This window comes from Bos taurus, chromosome 9, assembly GCF_002263795.3.
Source record: "Bos taurus isolate L1 Dominette 01449 registration number 42190680 breed Hereford chromosome 9, ARS-UCD2.0, whole genome shotgun sequence".
NCBI lineage: Eukaryota > Metazoa > Chordata > Mammalia > Artiodactyla > Bovidae > Bos > Bos taurus.
The window spans coordinates 96940369-96960375 of NC_037336.1; the positions used below are offsets into that span (position 1 = coordinate 96940369).

The 20007-nt window shown below is 47.6% G+C and overlaps 1 protein-coding gene across 2 annotated transcripts in view; it reads right to left on the bottom strand.

Annotated features, from left to right (window-relative positions):
- Window positions 1-17436: 17436 nt before the first annotated feature.
- PRKN (parkin RBR E3 ubiquitin protein ligase) overlaps window positions 17437-20007 on the bottom strand; it is a 1234790-nt gene continuing 1232219 nt past the window's right edge. For both annotated transcript variants that reach the window (XM_024996692.2, XM_024996689.2), the window contains exon 12: window positions 17437-20002. In XM_024996692.2, the coding sequence (XP_024852460.1) occupies window positions 19890-20002 (113 nt within the window). In that variant the 3' untranslated portion in view covers window positions 17437-19889. The remainder of the gene's footprint in view (window positions 20003-20007) is intronic.

Sequence of the window (20007 nt, forward strand, 5' to 3'; positions counted from 1 at the left end):
AATTATATGTGGTGGGTCAGCTTTAAGTGCTATTATGCTGTTATATACACTAATATATGCTGTTTCCCTGGCGGCTCAGAGGGTAAAGCGTTTGCTTGCAATGAGGGAGACCTGGGTTCGATCCCTGGGTTGGGAAGATCCCCTGGAGAAGGAAATGACAACCCACTCCAGTACTCTTGCCTGGAAAATCCCACGGACAGAGAAGCCTGGTAGGCTACAGTCCATGGGGTGGCAAAGTCGGACACAACTGAGCGACTTCACTTCACTTCATGCTGTTTCAGACCATGGAAATGTCTGACCTCAGACATGCAGGACACATGAGCTCCTTGTGCCAAGAAGGTTCTGAAGGAGTATGCTACAAGGCAGGCACAGCCGGACCCCTCCAGCACTGCCGAGGATGAAAAGCCCCACTGAAATTCCTCCACGTTTACATCTTGAAACGGCAAAATGGCTTTCAAGTTCCAATAACCGATGGAGACATTTAGACAGTAGAGCACACGCTTGCCTGTTTTTTTTTAACTAGAATATTCAGAACATAATTTAACCTTTTTCTTGTTGACTCACCATGAATCATCATTCTGAATCAAAACCATAGAATTTTAGTACAAAAGGGTCCATAGAGACCAGCTAGTTCCAGTTCTTCCTTCTAAAGATGTTCGAGTGGAGGTGTGGTAGGAGTTGAGTGGAAAGCAGAAACGTGCTGCCAGGCAGCTGGTGTGGAAGCCCCCGCTTTGATTCTTCATCCAAGGCTGTGACCCTCCACATCCAAGGCCTGGTAACTTCCAGATGTGGAAAAAATGAAAGAATAAAAGGGAGAATTACCTGGTCGTCCAGTGGTTACAGCACTGGGGCTTCGCTGGTGGCTTAGATGGTAAAGCATCTGCCTGCAATGCAGGAGACCCGAGTTCAATCCCTGGGTTGGGAAGATCCTCTGCAGAAGGAAACGGCAAACCACTCCAGTACTCTTGCTTGGAAAATTCCATGGACAGAGGAGCCTGGTAGGCTACAGTCCTACCAGGGGTTGCAAAGAGTTGGACATGACTGAGCGACTTCACTTTCCTCTCCAGTGGTTACAACTCGACGCTTTCACTGCCAGGATGGGGTTCAACTCCTGGTCAGGGAACTAAGATCCTTCAAGCTGCCTGGCGCATGGGAGCAGGGGCAGGGGTGGTGGTGGGGTGGGAGAAATATGGGGGGTTGTGGGTAAAAGGGACCTTGAGGATCATCTGCAGCACTTTACATGGAGCTGAGACTGAAAATGAAAGAGAAGTCATTTCAAGTAAGAGTGAGGCCCCATGCAGTAGGTAAGAATCCGCCTGCCAATGGAGGGGACATAGGTTCAATCCCTGTTTTGAGAAGATTCCACATGTCCCTGGAGCCACTAAGCTTGTGCGCCATGACTGCTAAAGCCTGAGTGCCCTAGAGCGCCTGTTTCATAACTAGAGAAGCCTCTGCAATGAGAAGTCGGTTCATGCCAACTAGAGAGCAGGCCCCACTCGTTGCAACTAGAGAAAAGCCTGTACAAAGGCAACAAAGACCGAGCACAGCCAAAAAGAAATAGATTAAACAAAAAAAAAGAGTGAGGCCCCAGATGGAGTTTTAGAGTACGAGTCTGAAGTGGTGCAGAGCCAACAGAGAATTCTGAGATTGAGAGCCAAGCTGTCAAACGGGGCTGTGGGAGGGACGGGACACTGGGTGCTGGCCCAGGACTGCCAGCTAAGATGACCTTGGCCCCACAGCATTAGAAGCTCAAAGAATGCTGAAGTGGGGGCATCAGAAAGGCCCTTGTAGGCGTTAAGATCTCTGACCGTGACTGGATGAAGATGAAGTGTTTGCTCAGGGTCCGTGGCTGAGAGAGCATCCTTGGTTCTGCAGATTCGTGGTGGGTCCAGAAAGGCTGGGCTCTGCGTGGAGCAGACCACGGTCTGGGTCCTGGGTCTGTATCTGGTTGGTGGTGGGAGAGATCACCGTTTGTGCTGAGGGCCAGTCATGCTCCTCTCCACTCCTGAGAGTCAGTCCCTGACTTTTCTGATGCTGGTACTTGTTTTTTTGTGGAGGTGACCTGCCAGTGGTGACAGCCAATGTTGCCATTTGCCCCCAGAAATGATAATATGGTGGAGAAGAAGGAGGTTTGAGGCTTGCACTTTGCCAGGTGGCCCTTTGCCCCTGGGGAGAAGGTTAGGCTCTCATCCTGTCCTGGGTGACTCGGGGGTTGCAGGAGGACCTTTCTGAGCCAAGTCAACACCAGCCTGGCCATGAGGTCATCAGAGCCTGAATCCTGCTCCCCAGCCTGCAGTGCCCTCCACTCCCATCCGTGGGAGTCCCGTGGCTGCTCTCCCTCTCCTCCCCGTCTCACCTTAGCCAAGAAGTTCAGTCCTCTCCTGGTCCCGCAGGAGGGCAGAACCTTGCACAGCAGCTGGGAAGAGCCCCAGGGCCCCTGGTCCAGGCAGGTCTGGCTGCCCACTGCATCCCTGGGTCCATTTCCATCACCTTCTGTGAAGTCCTTCTGAACAAGGACAGAGCCAGGGTGTTCCATCTCCTTTCTGACTTACGTTCATAAACAACCTCTCTGCTTTCCTCATTCCTAAGAGAGTCCCTTGGACTGCAAGGAGATCCAACCAGTCCATTCTAAAGGAAATCAGTCATGAATGTTCATTGGAAGGACTGATGTTTTAGCTCCAATACTTTGTCCACCTGGTGGGAAGAGTTGATTCATTGGAAAAGACCCTGCTGCGAGGAAAGATTGACGGCAGGAGAAGGGGATGACAGAGGGTCAGTAGGTTGGATGACATCACCGACTTGATGGACAGGACTTTGAGCAAGCTCCAGGAATTGGTGATGGACAGGGAAGCCTGGCGTGCTGCAGTCCCTGGGGTTGCAAAGAGTTAGACAGGACCGAGCGACTCAACTGAACTGAACTATCTGTTCAGGTGTTGTTTGGTCATCACTTCTGTAGGGACCAAAAGCACCTGGAGCGTGAAGGGCAGACTGGCCCCAGATACTTGGTCACGGTCGTCTTCTCCAAGGCCCTGAGTCTACAGCTGGGGCCTCTCTTTGCGTGCTGGGGGTCTCCATGGAGCCCTGCAGTGTTTGCTCCTTTGATGAAACCCAGTCTGGGCTGTAGCCTGGCTGGACTCCTGTGTGTCAGCTGGGGCTCAACTGCACCCAACCTCCTCTGCCACGGGGCTTCCTTCTCTGTAGTTGAGTCCCTGGGTGTGGCTGACACGGGCCCCCAGGACCTCTTCCCCAAAGACTTCCAGCCTTGCCTTCATAGTTTCAACATCCTTCAAGTGGCTTCTGATCCTATGTTTTAAATGTAATCTTCTCCTCTTTTCTCTTTTATTAGAAAAAAAAAAATCTCTAGATTGTGAGCTTCTTAAAATTAGAGATGAAAACCTTTCCTCTAAATTTGTATTGTGAAAAAATTTAAAGCTATAGAAAAGGTAAAAGATAAATGTAATGAACATTCCTTTACTCTTCACCTAAATTCACCACTTGTTACTATTTTGCAACATTTTGTCTTTTTCTGTATTGCAACATAATGACAATATTCAGGAATTTAACATTATTTCAACCTTATGATCTAATACAATGTTTCTATAGTTTTTGTTTTTTTTAAGAGATGATGAAGTTTTACTCCTTGAATCCACTCTTTTACCCCTCTTAATCAACACCATTCAGGATCTAGCACAAGATGACACATGCAAGGGTCCCTAAATAAATGTTAGTTGAACGAATGAAGACAGGGGTGAATAAATGAAAAGTCCTTTCGATGTGTTTTCAGACTTGAAAAAGGGTGCGACTGAGCACAGTGCGTGAACTCCCTGTGGGAATTACACGACCTTCAAAGCTCTTATTGATCTTGGCAAAAACCCTACACCTGACGGGATACATATTTTGCAACTGTGGTTTTTTTGGTCATTAGCTGGGTGATATTTAAGTTGCTGATGCTTAGAGGGAGGATCTGGAAGTTGGCAAACCTGTTCAAAGTGAAACATATCGGCATCTCTGTTAATCGCCCCTCATACATCCTACCAGCACACAGGCTTCAGCACCGCTTTCAGCTACTGAGAATGCAAACGAGCACCGTCAGATAGAAAGCAGAAGGAGGTGCAGCTTCGCGGTGCAGGATTTCATATTCGGCAGCAGAAAAGGGCAGAGCCTCGGCTGCGATGGCATGCGTGGTGTCGGCCATCGGCCACAAAGAGGCTTTTGTGGACACTGACAGCACATTCATTGCCCAGGGCACAGCGTTCCGTGCGGCAGACTTTCCTCTCTCACATTTGAGGGAAATTGTCTACTCGTATTTGGTATCAAATAGGCCCAGTGTGAAACATTACGTAAAGAGTGCCCTTTCCACAGGAGAATGGGTGCGAGGTGGGGGGCAGTGACACGACAGGTGCCCCCATCCTGTGTCCCCCTCTTGCCGGCACCTGTGGCAGGGACATCCTCTCTAGGGCAGCAGGCAGACAGAGTTCAGAATTATGCCTACTCTTCATCGGAACTTAAGGGAGCTGAGCTTCAGTCTCTGTCTCTCCATTCTGACAGCTTATAATTTTGCTTCCTGCCCCCCACATTTCCTATGTGTCCTTTTAAGCCTGCAGGCATCCCAAGTTCTACATAAAATTTCAGCAGAGAGTTATCGTTAAATATGTCCCATGGGTGCATCAAAGCGATTACCCTACTGTGTGCTCTAAACAAGAGGGAACAAAGAAAGTGAAATTGAAGTCGCTCCAGTCGAGTCCAATTCTTTGTGACCCCGTGGACTGTAGCCCGCCAGGCTCCTCTGTGGGATTTTCCAGGCAAGAATACTGGAATGGGTTGCCATGCCCTCCTCCAGGGGATCTTCCCAACCCAGGGATCAAACCTGGGTCTCCTGCATTGTGGGCAGGCACTTTACCATTTGAGCCACCAGGGAAGTCATAAACAAGGGTACCTGGGTTCTAATTGCATCTGATAGACTTCAGATGAATATTACTGCACTTCAGAAGCACAAGCCATGGAGGAAATTCTCTTTTTCATTTTGGTCTCCTCTCCTGACCAATTTGTTTGAAAGACTGAAACTTGACTCTTGAGGGTGAGGATGAATCTGGGAATCCTTCTCCGGCTCCCAGTACTCTTCCACCCTGTGCCCAGCTTCTCCGTGCTTTGCCATCTACCCAGCGCCACCCACGTGGCGTGAAGAAAGAAAGCCTCACTATTTCACATCTGGACTGGCTCTTGTTGCTCTGCTCAGGGATCCAAGTCCCCTTCTCTCTTCCAGGAACGAGCTGGCTCCCAGACAATTGCCTAGTGTCCAGGCAGGGGCTGCGTTCCTTCCAGAGGACATCTGATGTGAAGAGATCATTGTTCATTACATCAGGGGAGGTGATCTGCTAGCTCTGGGCAGGTGCTCCAATTGTATTTGGTTTGCAAACTATAGATTTTCTTTGCTATGTGTTTCCTTTACACAGATTCTCTTTGTCTAAATTCACAGTATTACCTCTTGCTCAATAGTCTTTCAAATATCACCCTGAACAACAATGGTGGTGGTGGGGTCACAGAGAAATACCCAAATAGTTCTTCCTTATTATATCAGTGAATAATTTCCTACAGGATATAAAAGACATGGATGACATGAATATTAGTATCTATTAGTTTGGCGGTAGAGTTATTGTTAAAATGGTGGGATTTAGGGACATATTTTGGTTATTTTATAAACTGCATTACTCTGCCTTACCTATGCAGCCCAATGATAGATTTCTTAAAGGAAGTGACAAAACATTAGTTAGAACTATCCTAACCTTGGACAAGTAAGATGACAACCAGTAAAATTGTCAGCTACTTGGATGAAAGGCGTATTGTGCTGGCCCCAGTGTGGAGGGACAACACTGAAATTAGAGAAAAGCTTTGTTATTTAGTTGCTAAGCCGTGTCTGACTCTGTGATCCCCATGGACTGTAGCCCACCAGGCTCCTCTGTCCTTGGATTTCCTAGGCAAGAATACTGGAGTGGGTTGCCATTTCCTACTCCAGGGGATCTTCCCGACCCAGGGATCAAACCCATGTCTCCTGCATTGCAGGTGGATTCTTTACTACTGAACCACCATGGAAGTCAAGATAAGTTAGGGAAGGGAAATTGCTGACAACATCAGCTGGTGTCTTTGAAACTCAGTCTCTTGGTCACTGATGTCTTTCACGTGTTTGCTTTAGTGCACCCATAGGAGGTCACAATGTTGGCTTCTGACGTATTTTTTAAACTCTGAGTTAGAGCCAGTGGACTGAACTTGATTAATTGGATGAGCAAATAATCCTGCAGCATAAACTGTTCTCTACCTGGGATGCTCTGCTCATGTTGAGGTTAAGGATACAAATGAAACAAATTTCTGCATCCCTGAAGAAAGGGCAGTTCAGAAAAGAGGTCCAGAACCCCAAGCCCAGGCTCCAAGGAGGCCACTTGCCAGCTGGGCAACCTTGAGCAGGTCCATTTCTTCAAGGATCTCTCTCTTCCTGGGTCAGATGAAGGCAGCTTATTCAGAGGGCAAGAAGAGAAAAGCAAAATGAGATTGTGCCTGTGATATTCTTAGCAGTGTACCCGGGGAATATACATGATTGCTATTAGTACTACCAACTGTAAGCAGATGTTGTTGCTGTTTTAAAGTAAGAGGAACATTCATAAAGGTACATGTGGGTCTTTCCATTAAAAAAAGCAAGAAAGAACCAGGAAGGTCTCAATACCTGCTTCCTCAAAGTGAAGAGAAGACCCATTTCCTTGTTCTGTGATCTCTGTGCAGTTTTGAGAGCAGGGTCTTACAGCTTATACATTTTCTTCTGTTTCTGGCTTGACTACATTAGAATGCAAGACAAGACTTATGAGATATAGGTATTTATGTTCCTCTGGGGAAAAGGTACTGATTGACTCAAGCAGTCACTCAAGACACATTTATTAACACCTGATTGGTGACAGGTATAAAAATTCTATTAAAAAAAAAACAAAACCTTCTAATCTTGTATTGGAGTATAGCCGATTAGCAATGTTGTGACAGTTTCGGGTGAGCAGTGAGGGGACTCAGTCGTATATATACATGTATCCATTCTCTCCCCAAACTCCCTTCCCATCCAAGCTGCCACATAGCACTGAGCAGAGTTCCATGTGCTAGCGAATATACTCGTATCTGAAAGCAAACGCTATGTCGCTGCATTAATTCTATGTCAAGTCAGAATCATAGCAAACCTGCTGTCTGTGAATGTCTTTAAAAGGGTCACATGTTGGCAAGTGGTGTACCAGAACTCATTCAGTTGTGAGCAACTGGAGCAACTGATTTCTTCAGGGTGGAGAATTCCCAAAATGTTTACCTCCAACCCTGGCTTCTGTGGATTTGTGCATCTTGTCACATCTTGTCTGTTCCCTTGGGTTTGTGCTGCTGGGCTCCGAGCTACAAAGGGACTCTCCTGTACATTTGAGGCTCCTGCACAGTGGCCGGTAGAGAGTGGCTTGAAGCAAAGCTGAAATTAAAGAAATAAAGAAGAAGGAAAAGCGAGACAGAAACAGAGAGATGGGTAACAAAAGAAGCAGTGGGGGTGAGAATTTCACCCTCATGTCTAGCTGTTGATCAAATTGTTACATTAGAGATGCAACAAATTGTTGCAATACAGAGCAGTACAAGTGAAGGATGTTTCTCCTTTTCCTGGATTCCAGAAGGAGAAGACATCCAAAGGAACAGGTCAGAGGTGCTCAAGTCAGAAGGGGCATGGGGGCGAACCTGTGCCTGTCCAGGAAGAAGCCAGCAGGGCCTCTGCCAAGAAGATGGTGGAGAGTGGCACTGTCCACCAGGAGATAGGGGAGCGACCGAGGCATCGCTGCTGGCACCTGGTTCGTTCCCAGGCCTGAGAACTTGGCAAAGGGGACTATGTCACTGCTGCTGCTGCTGCTAAGTCGCTTCAGTCGTGTCCGACTCTGTGCAACCCCATAGATGGCAGCCCACCAGGCTCCCCCGTCCCTGGGATTCTCCAGGCAAGAACACTGGAGTGGGTTGCCATTTCCTTCTCCAATGCATGAAAGTGAAAAGTGAAAGTGAAGGCACTCAGTCGTGTCTGACTCCTAGCGACCCCATGGACTGCAGCCCACCAGGCTCCTCCGTCCATGGGATTTTCCAGGCAAGAGTACTGGAGTGGGTGTCACTGATGCTACCCCTTTAAAATCCCCTACGAGGGGACGGCTGTTCTGGAGACCAGTGGATTTCTCAATTAAGTCCAATACAACGATGTTTCTTCCAGGGCTGAAATAAAAGACTGCTTATCTGGCTGAGGACCAGCTGAGTAGCTGATTTGGGTTTTTCGGGCTTCATTGTTTAAAAATAATACAATATAACCCCCAACCCCCTGCCCCCCACACATGCTTACACACACACGGAGGCTGGAAGTAAGAATAGTAGGAGGGCAGTCACCGGGCTCTCGTCACACCCACACCTCCTGAACGCAGGGACAGATGCTGTGGCCTGAACTGTGCGTCCTGCCCTCTCCTCGTGCTCCTTCAAAGTGTTAGTCGCACAGTCGTGTCCGACTCTTTGCGACCCCATGGACTGCAGCCCACCAGGCTCCTCTGTCCATGGGGTTCTCCAGGCAAGAATACTGGACTGGGTTGCCATTTCCTGCTCCATTTGTCTGGATACATGCTTTTATTTCTTTGTAATGTGGTTGGTCATCTTCCCTTGAGGCGTGTGGCTGAAAGGAGAGTGGATAACCCAAGAAAATCGAAGTCTCTTGGGCAAAAGAGGGATTGTGGATGCTGGCGAATAGCCGATAGTGGTCACTGCAAACTTTCTTTTCTTAAAAAGAATTTAACTTCACGGACATGACTGTTATGTTCCACTCGTGAGTCATGCTCTTTACCAGGTTTAGAAAGCATCCTTCAATTTCTAGTTAAATGCTGTTCAATCATAATGAACATTTATTCCTTTGACATCAAATGTGATTTATGTTATCAATTTTGCTATAGTGTAATATGCTAAACTTACAGATTTCTCAGTACTAATAGAGCGTCAAATTAATGAGATCAAAAACTGATTGTAGTGGGTATGTCTCAGTTTGTGGTTAAAGTGGTATTTATGATTCTTTATTTAAAATGTTCACATCTAAGCTGTAATAGGTAGGTAGGGATTCCGTTCTCTGGACCACATGCAGATAATGTAGCTCATGTGCCCATAGTAGGATAAACCACTAGTAACTACAGCTAATGAATATTAATGAGCAAGGCAACCAGGAAGGAAATTCAGCAATGGAAGGAGGTTCTGTGGCCTGAGAACCTGCAGAGACTTGCCCACTCAGAGAGGAAGGCAGGAAGCCCTCAGGAACCATTGCCTGGTCTGGACGGTGAACCACCCTCCTCTGTCCCGGTCACGGTTAACTCACCAATCAGACCCGTTTAGACACCTTCAAGTGACCAGAAGACCATTCCGTTGTAACAGAACCTTGAACAGGGTCAGCTTCTCTACCGCCAGGGTCTCCTCACGTGGGCAGCACTGTGCCACCCGCCCTTCACAAGAGCCCCAGGACCTCTGCACGAGGCTGGCCTCTGGCCAAAGGTTTCTGGTGGGGTTCTCTCTTCACGATGGTGGCTCAGATGGTAAAGAATCTGCCCATGATGCAGGAGACCCAGGTTCAATCCCTGGGTTGGGAAGATGCCCTGGAGAAGGGAATCGTTACCCACTCTAGTATTCTTGCCTGGAAAATTCCATGGACAGAGGAACCTGGTGGGCTAGAGTCCAGTCGGACCCGACTGTGACTAATACTTTCACTTTCTCTCTAAGTAAAGACTGGTTTTTCGGTGAACACGATGTCTCCTTGTTATAAAACATTCAACTACTAGAGAAAAGCACAAAGAAGAAGAGAAAAATCACCCTGCATCTCACCACCCACAAACGCCAGCATCACTTCGGGTGTACGCCTTACTCCAGGCGTCAGTCTCTGTGAAACCTACAGATGGAAGGATCCTCGGATGTGGATATAAACGCAAATACATACGACTTCATTGTATAAAAAGTGAGTCACACTAGACATGCTCTTTTCTGGTTAAATATCAATTTTCATTTCATAGAAGTTGAGAGAAGAAAATGCAGTGAAAATGAACGGACTGTTGAACTTCTATATAATTACTCCTTCAGAAGATATAGTAGGTTCCAGAGTTGCTTCTAGTGTTGAGGAATTACAGTAACTGAGGAGAGTTCAGGCCACCTTACTTGCCTCCTGAGAAACCTATATGAAGGTCAACAGTTAGAACCGGACATAGAACTGGTTCAAATTGGGAAAGGCCACCCTGCTCATTTAACTTATATGCAGAGTACATCATGGGAAATGCTGGGCTGGATGAAGCACAAGCTGGAATCAAGATTGCCGGGAGAAATATCAACAACCTCAGATATGCAGATAATACTACATTAATGGAAGAAAGCAAAGAGGAACTAAAGAGCCTTTTGATGAAAGTGAAAGAGGAGAGTGAAACTCAACATTTGAAAAATGAAGATCATGGCATCCAGTCCCATCACTTCATGACAAATAGATGGTGAAACAATGGAAACAGTGACAGACTTCATTTTCTTGAGCTTCAAAATCCCCATGGATGGTGACTGCAGCCATGAAATTAAAAGACAATTGCTCCTTGGATGATAAGCTATAACAAACCTAGTCAGTCTATTAAAAAGCAGACATCACTTTGCCGACAAAGCCCATCTAGTCAAAGTTATGGTTTTTCCAGTGGTCATGTACAGATAGATGTAAGAGTTGGACTATAAAGAAAGCTGGGCATCAAAGAATTCATGCTTTTTAATTGTGGTGCTGGAAAAGACTCTTGAGAGTCCCTTGGACTTCAAGGGGATCAAACCAGTCCATCCTAAAAGAGATCAGTCCTGAATATTCTTTGGAAGGACTGATGCTAAAGCTGAAGCTCCAATACTTTGGCCACCTGATGGGAAGAACTGACTCATTGGAAAAGACCCTGATGCTGGGAAAGATTGAAGGCAAGAGGAGAAGGGGGTGACAGAGGATGAGATGGTTGGATGGCATCACTGACTCAGTGGCATGAGTTTGAGCAAACTCCAGGAGATACTGAGGGACAGGGAGGCCTGGCGTGCTGTGATTCAAGGGGTCACAAAGAGTCGGACATGACTGAGCGACTGAACTGAACTGAACTGATGTCAGATACAAAGGAGCACAATGGAGAAAAAGCAAGCTGGGCGGGGATGGGTTGGGGCGGGGGCAGTGGTCTGGACAGTCGAGGATGGGTTGGCCGGGAAAGGCTTGGCTGAGACAGGGACCCTGAGTGAGGCCCGCTGCATTGGAGGGAGCAGCTGATGGGGCCTCAGATGTCATCAGGGAAAGAGGCAGTGCTGACTCAACGGTGGTCAATGCACAGGACTCGTGTGAAATCACGAAATCGGAATGTCTCTGTGACAAACGGACCTGAAAATAAAGTCAGCTGCTAATGCAGAGAGGCATTTCAGAATTCAGGGATTCTCAAGTACCACGTGGTTAAGAGTCCAGGGCTTTCTATGGGTTTAGCTGATCCTCCAGAGGAAGGTGGCTCAGACAGGAAAGAATCTGCTTGCAATGCAGGAGACCTGGGTTTGATTCCTGAGTCAGGAAGATCCCCTGCAGGAGGGAATGGGTACCCACTCCATGGGGCCACAAAGAGTTGGACACGACTGAGCGACTAACACTTCTGGGTGGGACAAAGTCCTTGGGAGGTATCCGTGTTGACTGTTTTGGCTTGAGGGAGGATCAGGGGGAATTTCAGGCAGGGCCAGAGCAGTGACATTATCCAAGCCTACTGGGCCTGTGAGAGGCTCGTCCCTGGGTCTATGCTACTCCCCGCACCTGGCTCCCCGAGAAGTGGTCCACAGCAGGGAGACCAACTCATCCTCTTTGCCCAGGACGGACCCAGTTTCTGTGCAGGAACCTCCGGGTCCTGGGCTCAGGGGGAATGGTGGTCAGCACCCTGTGGGAAGAGAAGATGTTCATGAGAAAGTCAGGAGGGTCTGGACGCCGACCCTTCCAGGGGGCTGCAAGCTGAATCTCGTCTTCCCAGAGGCTCCATCCCACTCATTTTTCTTCCACTCTACCTTGTTCAAATCCACCTGGCAAAAGTCCTTTGCAAGAAGCAGCAGAGTGTCTCTACCATGTTTCATCATCATCTGAGTCAAGAGGAACCTGGCAGGCTGCAGTCCACGGGATCGCAAGGAGTCGGACACGACTGAGCGACTAAGCACAGCACAAGATAATGCAAGAATTGAATTACTGATGAGAAAAGTCTTCATTTCTTGACTGCACGCAATCTGGGCGGCTTAAACTGTCCTGGGAAATTAAAAATTGTTTTTCATTATAAAGTGATATTCTCACACTGCCAGGAAGTGTGGGTAGTAGAGACAAGTGAAAGTTCACAGATAATTTTATCACCATAGCAAACTGCATTTCAGTCACTTGTTTTAAACTTAATTTTAAAAAACCACTTGCAATTACAGCATGCGTACCATCTTGGTGAGCTCTCTTTTCACTCACCATCACATTATAAACATTTTTTCACAGCTGCATGCTTTCATACCCAAACTGTTTAATGACTCCATGAGAAATAACAGTTTTGAATTAGATCAGGACATTTAAAAGAAATACTTATTAACTTAATTAGCATGCAGTCGATCATACCAAGTCCTGAAAAACTGTCATCTTAGAAATCTGTTGAGACGGGAAGATGCTCGTCACATGTTTTTAAGTATTAATAAGTAAGTAATTATTTCTGGATGGTGGTTTTAATTTTCCCTTTTTGCCTTTTTTACTTTCTAGATTGTGATAATAAAATAATTAGTCTGTAATAAAGACACAAGGAACACTTTACAGGGAAAAAAAATTGCTGAGTGGAGATTTGAGGCTAAGCAGCATTCTTTAGACTTCCCTGGTGGGTCCAGTGTTTAAGCATCCACTTGCCAATACTGGGGTCACAGGCTTGATCCCTGGTTGGGGAAGATTCCACGTGCTGCAGAATAGCCACAATGGCTGAAGCTACTGCAATGAGAAGCCCCCGCTTGTTGCAACTGGAGAAAGCCCGTGGGCAGAAAGAAAGACCCAGCACAGCCAAAACTGAATGAATAAGTAAATAGCATCTTTCAAAAATGCCACTGAAGTCACCCTGAGTTTGGAATTAAGAAGCCAAAATTCATGAATAAAACAAAGGATAGGAAGGAAAACCCGCAGCGCTTGTCTCCGCTAGTACAGTTGGAGAGTTTTCAAGATCACCCAGGGTACAGGTGAGGTCACCCGGGCACTGGGGAGGAGCGGGGCTCAGGGGGAGAACCCTCTGAGTGCAAGTCTCAGGGACTCCAGCTAAGGTTACCTGATCTGAGACCCGGGGTTTCTGGCCTGCCTGATACACCCCTTTGTAATGGAAATTGATCGTCTGCCCAGGGGTCACTGACTCAGTGAGATGCAGCTCAGTCACTTAGCTCTGAATCTAGGCTCAACTAGTAAGCTTTTCATTGATGTTTGATTTTCTAAGTAGATTTGCTCAGAACTTCAATATGCAATTATCTACTTGTGGAGCCAGGAATGCAGCAGGCCTGCACTGGGTATTGTGGATACAAAGGTGGGACAATAGTTATGCTCTCCTGATCTGCTCCTAGGGGGACAGAGAGAAATAAACAGGTGAGTAAAGTTTTACACATTAAATGTTATTGTGAAATATGCATATGAATTTGTTCAGTTGCTCAGTCTGTGCGAGGACCTGCCAGGCTCCTCTTGGAAATCCTTGGGATTTCCTAGGCAAGAATGCTGGAGTGGGTTGTCATTTCCTCCTCCTCTGTTGCCATTTCTTCCTCCAGGGGATCTTCCCCTGGATAGAATCCACGTCTCTGGCTTGGCAGGCAGGTTCTTTACCACTGAGCCACCTGGGAAATCCACGAATATGAATAAATGATAATAAATATGAATTAATATTAAAAATAGTAAATCTTGCGTTCCTGGCACATGACTCCTAAAACCTTTGGAATCTCCAAAGTGATGTGTATGCTAATGAGATGACCACGGTTGGCCTTAGACAGTTTCAGTTTGCCTAAGAGGAAAGTCAGGGCACCTTAGAGGGTTGGACCTTTAAGCCCCAACCTGAGATTTCTAAGGATGGGAGGGAGGCGGGAGGTTGGGTAAATTACTAAATGGCCAATGATCTAACCAATCGTGTCTACTTAAGGAACCTTCCACTAAAAAACCTGAAAGAAGTGGGTTCAGAGAGCTTCCCAGTTAGCAAACACACTGAGGAATGAGGAGGGTGATGTATCCACAGAGGGCATGGACACTCTGCACACCCTATCCCATCCCTGCTCAATGTGGCTCTTCCAGGGGCTGTTCTTGGATTTGAATTCTTTATAATAAACCAGTCGTGGGGGCTCCTCTGCTGGCTCAGCAGTAAAGAATCTGCCTGCCGATGCAGGAGACCTGGTTCGATCCCCTGGAGAAGGAAATGGCAACCCACTCCAGTACTCTTGCCTGGAAAACCCCATGGACAGAGGGCCCAGATGGGCTGCAGCCCACGGGGTAGCAAAGAGTCGGACATGACAGAGCGACTAGACAACAGCAAATAGTGGGTGAAGCTCCTTCCTCGCTTCTAGGAGCCATTCCAGGGAATTACTGAACTTAGGGGATGGGTCCTAGAAACCCCTGATTTGTAGCCAATTGGTCGAAGTAAAAGTACAAACCTGTGATGTGTGACTGGGGTCAGAGTTGGGGTGGTCTTGGGAGGCTGAGCCCTTAACCTGTGGATTCTGACATGTAATCTGGGTGGTTAGTGTCAGAATTTAACTGACTTGTCGGACACCCAGCGGTGTCTGAAGAACTGGGGGATTTGTTTGTGTTGGCAAAAGCACCACACAGCTGTGACTCAGGAAGCAGCGGAGCTCTGAAATTGCAGAGAAACGGCCCTTCATGCAGACCAGGAGAAGGGTTCCGGGAGAGGCGGATTACAGGGAGACCTAAGGTTGACCAGGCAAAGCTGGGAGGGCAGGGCTGTAATGAAATTATTCCAGGCAGATGGAAGATCAAGAGGCGAGCTTCTCATGGCAGACGCAAATTGTAAATGGACACTCTAGCTTCCGCACCTCATTCTCTCATAAGTTGGGTTACTGTGAGTCTGTCTTCTGGGGTCCAGACATGTCCCCCAGTGACAAAGTTGATTCTCAGCCTATTGATCAGAGGATGAGATCAGGGAACAGCGAGTTCCCATCGAGACAGAGCCACTAATCTGAGTGCCAAATGGATCTTCCCAGAAAATACTCCCTGCCTTGTTCTGCATGATTGTTCAGACTGCAGTGAAAGTTCTTAAATATTTGTGGTTGGACAGTTTACTCACAGTGGGTGATCTGAAGACAGGCCCAGCGTTGTTTTGAGACAGGGTTTTCTTTTCGAAGCTGACATGGATCCTCTCCGTGGTGCAGAAGTGGCCTGGCAAGGGTAACTGGGGGCGGGAAGCACGCACCCGCACACCGCATCTGCTGGCTCACACTCACATCTACGCGTGCTCACTTCCACTCAGTGTCGGCTCTCTCCTGTCCACGCTGGAGGCCCTGCACGAGAGCTGGGTCCTGTCCCTTCAAGCCTTTTCAAACACAGCTGGCAACTTGCCTCTGTAGGGACATTTCTGGGGCCTTGGTTAATCCAACACTGAAACCCACCGCCTGTCTGTCACGGCAAAACCCCTAGCTCTGGGACTAGACACACACCTCGATCGCATCTGCAATTGGCTTGCGTTCTTTGTGCTTTTGGCTTGTTTGTTTGGGGTGGGGCCAGAGGGCTCCAGTGCCTGGTTCGTCTATTATTAATAATGATAAGGAACATGTACTGAGTATCCCCGGGTTCAAGGTCCCGTCCTGAGGGCTTCATGTGCATCAGTTCATGCAGTCCTCATACCAGCCCCTCAAGGTGGCTGCTGTGACCCCAAGGCTCAGGCACAGGGAGGCGGTGGGGTCGCTCCCCCCTCCCCCCTGCTTTTTCTGCCTTTCTTCCTAGAAAGGCAGTGTTTCCTCAGAGCATTTCCTGTGGGGTTTGGCCCCCAGGGGCCCTCGGGGTCTGCCGCTTGCCCCAGATACGTAGGAGAGCCCCAGGAATGTCGGCCTCACTCAGACACGGGCCCCTTGTGAAGTGAACAGTGGGCAGACACTGACACAGCGTCCAAGAAATGTGGCACCACACACCCACACGGAGGGCAACGGAAGTCCCAGCGCTCCTCGAGGCCGGACCGAGTCCTGCGGGCTTTCCAACTCAAACTCGCCTTAAACGTTTTCTTAGAAAAGTGTGCTGAGAAGGCAGGAAAGTAACTGCTAGATTTTTAAAGTTATACTTTGCTTTTTAGAGCCCTCTCAAAAATTTTTAAAAATTTATTGAAATTTAGTTGATTTACTTAAAGATTTATTGAAATACAGTTGGGTTATTTAAAAATTTATTGAAACATATTTATTTTAAAATATATTGAAATACAGTTGATTTAAATCAACTGTATTTCAATACACTAAAAAAAATTTTTTTTAACAGGGCTCTAAAAAGCAAACCATAACTTAAAAAAAAAATCTACCAGCTGCTGATGGCCGTGAACTCCAGTATTCTTGCCTGGAGAATTCCATGGACAGAGGAGCCTGGAGGGGTCGCAAAGGGTCGGACACAACTGAGCGACTAGCACTCACCATGTAGTGTTAGCTTCTGCTGTACAGAAAAGTGACTCAGTTATACATTTTATTCTTTTTCATGTTCTTTTCCAGTATGTTCCAGATGTTGAATATAGTTCCTCGTGCTCTACAGTGGGCCCTTGTTTATCCATGCTACGCACGCTAGTCTGCGCCTGCTAACTCCAAACTCCCAATCCTTCCCTCCCCTCCTCCCCGAAAAGACCTTTAAAATTTTGATGGCACTGAAGCTAGTACCTAGTTTTAAAAACAACCAGGAAGCTTCCCTGGTGGTCCAGCTTGGTTTAAGAATCTGCCTTGCAATACAAGAGACACGGGTTGGATCCCCGGTCTGGGAAGACCCTATGTGCCATGGAGCAACTAAATCTGTGCGCCACAGCCACTGGGCCCGTGCTCTGGAGCCTGGGAGCTGCAACTGCTGAACACATGTGCCACAGCGACTGAAACCCTTTGCAACAAAAGCCACCGCAACCAGAAGCCTGCCCACCGCAAGGAAGAGTAGCCCTCCCTCGCCGCAGCTAGAGAAAGCCAGAGCGCAGCGACAGAGATGCGCCACTGCACAAAGGTAAATAAATGAGTAAATCTTTAGAAAGAACATAAACCACCAGAATGAATCAGGAGCTCGGAACGGAGACCAGGATGGCCACGGGCTCACTCGGCAACCCTTTCCGGACCCGAGAGACACAGCCTGGGCTACCCTCCCCAGCCTTCAGCCTTTACGGACAACTTCAAAGATGGACTTGGACGCTCTTTCGATTCTTTTATTGACAATTTGAGTACGACCTTAGACAACTGTTGCCGAGTATTTCCTTATACAAGTTAGAAAAAAATACTCTTCTGCAAAGACTCTTTTCTTTTGCTAGATGCAGATTTTTGTGACATTGTTCAGTGCTCAGACATGTTCATTTATAGTGGTTTGTGATTCAGACTCATTTACGGTGGCTGTTTGTCATTTAACTTGTTTTGAGAATCAATTTATGCTAATTTTGAAAAAAGAAAAAAGGAAGGCTACCATCAGGAAAAGAGCTGAGACCTAGGGCTTCTACTGCTGGAACAAGTGGGAGTAAACTTTGCTCAGCTTGGCATCCCTAACAAACCATGCAAATCGGGGAGGAGGCAATAACAGCAGCATCATTAAACCCCAGACCCATGGAGGGTATGAAACGCTGGGAGCTCCCCACGACAGAGAGAGCCATCTGATTGTCCTGTGGGGCCGGGGGTAAGGAGCCGCTGGGACCACTGGTAATGTGCAGGAGGGCCCCCAGCGGGTTCTAGGCCGAGCCCTGATGCCATCCAACCACAAGGGTGGCTCAAGCCCGGTGCCCTGCCTTTTTCTCACTCGAGACACCAGCTCTGCATCATCTCTGTACCACCCATAGGCGCCCCGACAGGAGCCGGCAGCCTTGGGGCCATGATGGGGAGGCTGGATCTTCAACAGAGTGAAGCCACGTGACTCCTTTCCCACTGATGGGGCTGTCTTCCGCCCATCACGTTCCAGGTTCAGGACCTCGGAGGGAGGGAGCAGGGTGGGACAGTCCTTGGGTGGACGCATAGGGACAGGGGCACAGGACATCTGCGGGAGCTTGCTGAGGTTCACCTCCACCCCCGACTCCAGCAAGGATGTCTGGTGCTCTGTCTACAAAGATGAGGCTGGCTACCGGTCTCCAAATCCATCTGAAAGATGCCCTGTGCTCGCAGGAGAGTCATCACACCCTCAGGGACCGTCGCCACCTTCCAGAGAAGGCAGACCACGAGAACAAAAGGCAGCAGTTAGACTGTCCCACCCACACACTCTGCCGTGGAGAAGGAGGCTGGCGGCATTCAGCGTGAACGCGCCTCTCTTTGATGCGCTGCGAATGACTCATAAAACAAGGATGAAAACGATCAGCAATCCAATTCAAGCTGTGCTAATATGAGGAAATATTCTCCTGTGAATTTACAATCGTAGAGAAAAGGACTCTAAGTAACCCACTGGGTGGGCAGAGCCCCCGTGTGGGTTGCCCTGAACCTGGTTAATTACATTTATATTGTATTTTGATTCCACATCACAATTCATCCGCAGTGACCCCTTTATCCTTTCTAGGCACTTAAGTTGTTGTTGCAGTTTCCCTTTGCGTCTTATTGCTTTGACAACTGCAATTTGAATCAGATCTGAAAGAGATCAGAAGAAAATATACTCTGATATAAAAAAGTGTAATTAACGTTATCCAGGCAGACAGAAAGAGCATGACCCTTCTGATCTGCCTGGTTTCATTCTGATGGGCTGGAAAGGTTCCTTCTTTAGAGATTCTGCTTTAATAAACTGCATGTTTGTTAACACTGAGAATCATTACTGAACTCATTTCTAACAGTGTCTCCTTTAGAGGCACCTTCATTACATGTACAGTGAAGCCAGACATATGAGCTTATTTTTCATGCTCAAAATGAGTGCTTAAAATCAAATTCTAGATTTTGTAATGTTTCAGAAAAACAACTTCTAAAGTTGCAGAGAGTTAAATGGAGTGAGTGTTCAAATTCACACATTTTGAGCATTCAATGTTCAGATTAACTTTCATAATTTCTCACTTAGTTGACAAGCTGATTCATTCAGAGTTGATGTTTCATTAATGCAAGATATAAATATAGAATTCTTGGGGATAAACATATAGTTCTGACTACTGCCTGTGGCTCTTTGGGAATACATGCTTCCTGAAGATTTAAATAAGTCCATTGCTATTGAAGCCGCGCATGAAGTTCTCAGAATCCACTGCAGTCTTACAGAGAACCACAGGTAATCGTCCCTCGAAATCATTCCCCACCCCACCAAACGCTTCTTCGCAATATTTGCTGAAGGTAAAAGGTAATTGAGAAATCCGTCTCTATGTATTTATCCAGCCTGACTTGAATTCATTCAAGAATGACAGCGCACACAGACGGGGAACCGCGCCGTCATCTATGCTCTGACTGTTAGTGTATTTTCGGGGCTTGAAAATACTTCCAGCGGGACTCATCACTAGCTCGGCGGTTTCTCAGGGGTCCGGAGACGGGGATCCTGGGAGCTTCTCCAATAACTTTGCTTTGGTGGTTTTGGAAAGAACTGGAAATGTGCGTGTTTATGTGTGTGTGTGCATGTGTGTGTGTGTTTAGAGAGAGGAAAAAGCAGAAGACAGTAGGGCCCAGCAGGATGGCGGCTGAGTGTGCCTGCGCGGCCGCTGCTCCAGCTACACGTCGAACCAGTGGTCGCCCATGCAGGCGCGGTTCCACTCGCAGCCGCAGTTCCAGCACCACTGGAACTGGCACCGGGGCTGCGGGCACTTCATATGCATGCATCCTCCTGCG